General features: G+C 37.5%; 2 protein-coding genes across 2 annotated transcripts; one reads left to right on the top strand and one right to left on the bottom strand.

The window, feature by feature from the left end:
- Positions 1 to 2,385: 2,385 nt before the first annotated feature.
- LOC148932433 (uncharacterized) lies at positions 2,386 to 3,277 on the bottom strand. The gene is made up of 2 exons (XM_089065101.1): positions 2,935 to 3,277; positions 2,386 to 2,801 (listed from the first exon to the last, which is right to left on the bottom strand). The coding sequence occupies exons 1-2, from the start codon at positions 3,254 to 3,256 to the stop codon at positions 2,386 to 2,388; spliced, it is 738 nt and encodes a 245-aa protein (XP_088921227.1). The 5' UTR covers positions 3,257 to 3,277.
- Positions 3,278 to 4,760: 1,483 nt separating this feature from the next.
- Positions 4,761 to 6,299, top strand: LOC125213650 (uncharacterized). The gene is made up of 5 exons (XM_048114309.1): positions 4,761 to 4,896; positions 5,027 to 5,147; positions 5,265 to 5,368; positions 5,816 to 5,947; positions 6,040 to 6,299. Exons 1-5 carry the CDS (start codon positions 4,894 to 4,896, stop codon positions 6,064 to 6,066), a joined length of 387 nt encoding a protein of 128 aa, XP_047970266.1. The 5' UTR covers positions 4,761 to 4,893; the 3' UTR covers positions 6,067 to 6,299.
- Positions 6,300 to 6,786: the final 487 nt, after the last annotated feature.

The raw sequence follows: 6,786 nt of genomic DNA on the forward strand, positions 1-6,786 counted from the left end.
CACTTTAGGAGTTCCGGTTGAGTTCGGCACGGGTATTAAGAAATGTAAAGGAAAGTTGGTGAACAAAATAGTGGAATGTGGGTCCTACCTTTTTATATTAGTTTTATAATAAAATGTGAGTGGAAAAATGTTAGTGGAATGTGGGGCTTAATACCATTTATGGAATATTCCAACCGGGACTCCTAAAGTGGGACACCCAATAATGATAAACCGGGACTCCTAAAGTGGGACGGAGAGAGTACTATTTATAAATTCAAAGTTGGGAAAATAGTTGGTCATCTGTATTACACTACACATAACAAATATAAATGCATTAATATACATGCAAACAAGTAATTCAATTTAGGCAACACGTGTAATTTAAGATACAAGTAATTCAAACTCTAAAACCATGCAACATATCATATAAACTACATGTGTGTAGTTTAATTCAAATTGGTGTGGATGATTTATAGTAGTAACACTCATTATTCTCAAAATAAATAATATACACATTTTTACTATGAAATACCTCTTTCCATGAGCGAGCTAGAACATAGTACAAATGAGGTCGACGACCCTTGCCTGTTAGACTTACATTTATCTACCGATGGTAATTGCTCAACCATTCCCATTAATGTTGATGGAGGAAGTAACTACGCCCCATTGTTGTATTTAAGCTGAGATGTGCCACAGGCCCACAACAGTTTCTAATACCATTATCAACAAAATAAACTCCAAAATTCAACCTCAAAATACGTTCTTCTATCGAGGGAAATGAAATCGGGAGATAGATACCCTTGCTTTCGACGTTGATCAGTATGAGGAACGACCAGGATTGGGAGGATGCTAATATGCTTGCTGAAGTGCTTCGCAGTGTTCGTGGAGTTATTAACCCTCCCTTTGGAGCGGATCTTACGTCCGAAGACATAGCTCTTCGAGTGAGACAGCTGAATGGACGATACATAACCTATAAAAAAGTGGTCGCGACCAACGGGGTTTATTGGAATATGAAGGACAAGGTGGTGGTTGCTGATGAGTCGACATGGAAGCTTATTTTCCAAGCTGGTACTAGTCAATCTTTCATTGTATTGCAATACTTCAAGTGTTTTCCTATATTACCTCACCTATGGTCGGTCGCTATTTCATTCGACAGAGGGATGCCTCGGCGGGTGCTTATTACTATCATGACGAGCCCGAATTCAGCCTTCTAGCGAGTTTGTTTGGCTTATTTGACGTCAAAGTTGAGTTCCCTCACGAGGTGATTACACTTCCTGACAACACCAAGATCATCGTGTACTAGTGGTACCCGACGCACTAACTCGTGGGAATACGCATGAATCACCCACCGATTCGGATGAAGTAAAATCACCGATGTCGAGCCCATCCACACGAGTCGGCTATAAGCTTTTTGATGTTGGTGGTCCGTGCTGACGATGCTTGGAAGATGATGGACTTATATATATTGTGTCAATTATGTGAGATCGTGTATGCTAGGAAGATGATGGACTTATATATAATCTTTTTTGTCTTTGATGCATCAACTTTGTTGGGTGATGTATATGAATTTGCATTATAGTAGGAGATGTAGTGTTGGCTATGTATTAGTTTATCTAATCGCTAATTTGTAAGACTTAAGCTTGAAGTATGGAATAACTTTGATCCATGTGTGAAATGGTTTGCAACATGTTGATGTTTTCATATACCATAAAGTGAAACCCTGCACAAAATTGTACATTGAACACAAATATGAGTGGGTGTCTGATCACTCTGCTTCAAAACAAAGTTTAGAAATTTATGTTAATAAATATTGTGCCTATAATTGACACAATACAAGAAATTTATGTTAATAAATATTGTGCCTCATTGATAATTGACATAATACATAAATTGAAGTTCTGCCAATAAGCTAGGGAGTTTGGTGCATATCATACTCATTCTCGTAATACATAAAGTTCTAAGGGAGAATACATTTACAAAAACAACTACAAAATATTAGAGTTGTGGCCAAACATATGCCATCCCCAAGTGTAAATGCTTGGACAACTCATGACTTTTTAACATGTCTAGATACTTTCCTCGGCTGCTTCATATTGGGGTAACTATGACAAAAAACACTCCATGTCGTTCTCCAAAACACACTACCCTGGAAACGATAACCTGATGCATTCTTCGCTTAAAGCATCTGATCAATATCCAGAAGGTCAAAGACAAAGGCCGAACGAGCTGCCTCGGACAATCCACGAAAGATATCCAAGCTCGGGCTCCTTGACTAGCTTCTTAGAAATATAGAATCATTATTTCAGAGTTATGCCCAGGATGCCTTTGAGTTGATCAAACACTTCAGTCCTCTTAGTACTAAGATTGAAATCATAACCAATCCTAGTTGAAATTTCCTTCAGACAATCATTTGTGACAGTGTAGACTCATTAGTGCAAGTACTCCGTTCATCTTATCCTCAATTTTCCTTTTCTTCACGGCTTTCTTCATTATCTTCTTAGCTGCCCCTGACTCCGAACCACCACCAGCCCCTGACCCCAAACCAACACCAGCCCCCTCAGTAACGGATTGGTTGTCGTCAATCATCTTTGGGAGAACACCAGGTGGGAAGACTTCGTCGGGGAATAGCTCTTCAAATGTCATGGGATGAGATGTACCAGCATCGTCAGGCAATTCATCTTTATTTATGTAGATTTTTGCAACAACATCCCCAACATCTACACTACGCCCACCCTCGGCACGATCCTTACCGAATATCTCTTTCCAGTCTTCTATTTGAGGCCAAGATTTGTTCCTCATGTACCTTGCGTTTGTATATTTTTGTACAAAGTAATCGTCACAACGATTATATAATTATCAAATGCCAATGAACATTAATTGCATTTAATGAACAACATTGCTAATTTCCAAGTTATGACAGATGCATATTTAAGCAAAATAAACTATCACCGACATTAACAAATTGTGCCCACTGCTCATCATCACATTCTATCTTGTAATCACTATCCGAATTAAAGTCAATACCACTATGTTTAAGCATCATCAAGAGCGAGCCATAGTTTCGCTTCCAAGTTGTTATCTTCGAATAGATGTGGGGGTGAGGGCAGATACCAGTCTTTGGGAATTCACGCCTGATCGCCTCCTTGATATGAGTTAGATACCCAACCTGAAATCTGTTATCGAACTTCCATCCGTGCGCTGCCAACTCCTTCAATGTTGCCATGAGGATCTCTTCCTCGCGAACTGACCAAATGCACCTCGACCGGTCCGATTTCATGGACTTGCACTTGCCGAAGTCATTGCTACCTGCAATCGATAGTCTGCCCAGAAACAGAACCATATGTAACTGATGTAAACTAATCTTACCCTCTAGTATATGGACACCATTGTCTTCACTACCTCCCATCTATTGGGATGCCATTGAACACAAATGGTGTCCTTTTTAATGGATGACAAATACTGCACCGAAGAATCAATTAAACAACACATATTCAGCCTGGTGAATGATCTGAAAACACTTTGATTCAACATATTAGGAGCCTAAATCAGAGAACACATTAATGAAAACATTATTAAACGGAGACAATTGAAATGTAGGACAATACCACCACTCTATTGGTGATTGCATTATGAACACCCAAAACGTAATATATACAATCGATTTCACACATGACTAGCATAAACAACCTAAACCGATAGATTCACGATGAAACGTACCTGTGTAGGTCACGACGAAACGACGGGCGGCTGGTAATCGGACCCCAACACAGCAGCGACCCTCGATGGATTGGAATGTGGGAGAAGCGCGCGAATCCAATGTAGGCGGGTGTTTTAATCGAGCCAACAATGAAATAGGGTTTGCAAGGACAAAAGTGTCACTAAATTATTTTTAGGAGGTCATATTTGTCCATGTTTATTTGTATTAGTAGTTTCTTCCGTCCAAATCAAACATCATATATGTTTCTTCCGTCCAAATCAAACATCATATAAGTTTCTTCCGTCCAAATCAAACATCATATAAGTTATCGTGGGGTTGTTGTCGGTGCAACCAAACATCGAAGTGAGATATATATTAACACACTATCATGGAAAATCATACTAAATGAGGCTATCATATATAACACTGCCAGTGCAATCAAACGAGGCCTTATTTTACTCTCTCTTATTTCATTATCTCTTCATCTCTCTACCTTTTTCATTTCTCACTTTTTTCTTCATTTACTTAATTCACTGAACACATTCTCTCTTAAATCACGTGTCGAAAACAAATACCTCCACTACCACGACACTACCACGGAACGGAGGGAGTACATTAAGTAGAATTTTGTCATAATTTTTTGTGAAAGAAATTTCCTTAAAAGGACAAATACAAACTTCTCATTGAAATAAAAATAAAAAGTTTGAGAGCAATGTTGGAACTCTAAAAAAATCACTATACTGATTGAGGAGGAAAGAGTGAGACTAAACGTCATAATCATATTATGTATATAGAGGAGAGAAAGATTGGACATAAATCATTTAAAATGATGACAAATAAGAGAATAAAAAGGAGAATTTAAATTGTCTAAAATATTCATTAAGAAAAAGGAAATGTTATAAAAAAAATAGTGCAAAAGTAGGTATCTCAAAAGTTAGGTTGCTATTAATTTTTATGAAGCAAGTACATATATTTTGTTCACTCATGCTAATGTATGGGCTTTATTATACATATATAGGCCAGTATAGCTCATCCTAAATTGTGGGCTGTATACAATGTAGACATGTTTTTGTCGGGCCAAAGGCCCATTTTCATCCTAAAATCTTCTTATACCCTACTCGTCCTAAACCCTAATTCTCTCAAAACCCTATAAATCTTTTTCTCTTGAATCCTCGGCACTCACAATCCTTGTAGTTTGAGAGCTATCCGACATCATCATGGTATAATTCCCTCGTTCTTTAATTTCCGTTGCTCAATTTGAGTAATTTATGTTTTACGCAATCTATTGCTTTAGCATTTTGTATATTTTTTGGATTATGGTTGCTCAATTCGTAGAGTGTTTGTGTGTAGACTGCCGAAGCTGTGAACCCCAAAGCATATCCCTTGGCGGATAGCCAGTTGTCCATGACAATTCTCGATTTGGTTCAGCAAGCTGCCAATTACAAGCAGCTCAAAAAGGGTGCTAATGAAGGTGAGGTGTTTTTTTCAAGTGTTTGTTACTTATTTTTTTTTTTGGTTTTTGGTGGTTGTGTGTCAGTTCTGCGGGGATTTGGTTTTGTTTGAATGCTGAGTTGTGATTTGGTTGCAGCTACTAAGACTCTAAACAGAGGGATTTCTGAGTTCGTTGTTATGGCTGCTGATACTGAGCCCCTTGAGATTCTTCTTCATCTCCCACTTCTTGCTGAGGATAAGGTAATTTTAGCTGTGCTTGCTGAGCCTTTTACTTATACATAGTTGTAAATTTTGACCATTTGATTAGTGGTTGATTTGCTATTTCTACCCAACCTGGTTTGCTGGTTATGGTATTTGGTTGAATTATCTGAATGCAGTGGAATGTTTGTTTGATTGCATTTTGACAATTCTGACAGAATCACAGCTTCAAAAGTATTTAGATTAGAGTTTAGGATTGTAATGGCCTCCAATATATGGGCAAGCTGTTTGAATTAATTGCGTAATTCACCTGATGATATTTATCTTAGTGTTATATAGTCTGATGCAAACTAGCTATGTCATGGACCTTATGATAAGAATGATGTTATGTGTAACTACTATTGCTTCGACTGCACTTCCTGATGTTAGTTGATTATTGTAGTTTCTGGTGAATGACTAAATGAAATGATATGTGATGTATGATTGCAGAATGTGCCCTATGTGTTTGTTCCATCAAAGCAAGCTCTTGGTCGGGCGTGTGGAGTTACCAGACCAGTGATTGCCTGTTCTGTGACTTGCAATGAGGGAAGCCAGTTGAAATCTCAAATTCAGCAACTGAAGGTAATTAGTGAATACTTTTATGTAAACAACTGAGTCAGTGGTTTTCTTATTTGGCAAAATATGAATGCTTGCACCATTTATTTGTAACACAGGATGCAATTGAGAAGCTCCTGATCTGATTGCGTAAAGCCTTATCCAGCATGATGGGCCTCTGGAGCAACTCTTGCTGAGGCTTTGACTGAGTGAGTTTGGGATTGTCTTGCCATTGTTTTACTTATCTTGTCTGTAACCTAATTCATATGACTAGTTATGTACTATTGCCACATTATACTCTTGAAAACTTGTTTTTGATCTCTTGTTATGAGGATTGGCATTTGATATTGAGTAAAATTTGCCCTGTGGTTTTTTGCTATTCCATTTCTGTCCTCCCAAACCGTACATTATTGCTGGTGTGCTGATGGTTAAATGTAAATGAAACAAAAACCAATTATTTTATGGGACATGTGGTGGTTGGAATAAGCTGATTTTGATTATGTACTGTAGTTGTTTGTTACCTAGTGAGCTTTGGAGAAATTAAAACATGATGTTAGAAGTGCAGGTGGACTGTCTTTTGAGTTGGAACATGGTTTTATTAAAATCTCAAAATTTCTGGAACCATGTGCTTCAAATCATTGCACCAAAAGAATATTGTTCAAATCATAAGCTTTCCAGTCGCAGCTATTTCTTTGACAGTAATGACTAATTTTTAATTGGAAATAAATCATTACCATACATGTAGAAAATGTTTTGATGCCAATTTTTTTTCTTAAGCAAGAGAAAAAAAATGATTGTAAATGAATAAAGTGATGTTTTTACATCCAATTACCCCTTTATATATTTTAACCAAAGTTTCAAATGAA

The sequence above is a fragment of the Salvia hispanica genome, chromosome 2, assembly GCF_029641045.1.
Source record: "Salvia hispanica isolate PSC_SH4W2 chromosome 2, Shi_PSC_v1, whole genome shotgun sequence".
Classification (NCBI taxonomy): domain Eukaryota; kingdom Viridiplantae; phylum Streptophyta; class Magnoliopsida; order Lamiales; family Lamiaceae; genus Salvia; species Salvia hispanica.

Excerpts from the sequence above, each read along its gene's own strand:
- LOC148932433 (XM_089065101.1), bottom strand. The coding sequence starts at position 3,256 with ATGAAATCGGACCGGTCGAGGTGCATTTGGTCAGTTCGCGAGGAAGAG. Across the intron at positions 2,802-2,934 it reads GCAGTGGGCACAATTTGTTA|AAAAATATACAAACGCAAGG; the intron begins ATGTCGGTGATA and ends ATTACTTTGTAC.
- LOC125213650 (XM_048114309.1), top strand. Across the intron at positions 5,148-5,264 it reads CAAAAAGGGTGCTAATGAAG|CTACTAAGACTCTAAACAGA; the intron begins GTGAGGTGTTTT and ends ATTTGGTTGCAG. Across the intron at positions 5,948-6,039 it reads CTCAAATTCAGCAACTGAAG|GATGCAATTGAGAAGCTCCT; the intron begins GTAATTAGTGAA and ends TTTGTAACACAG.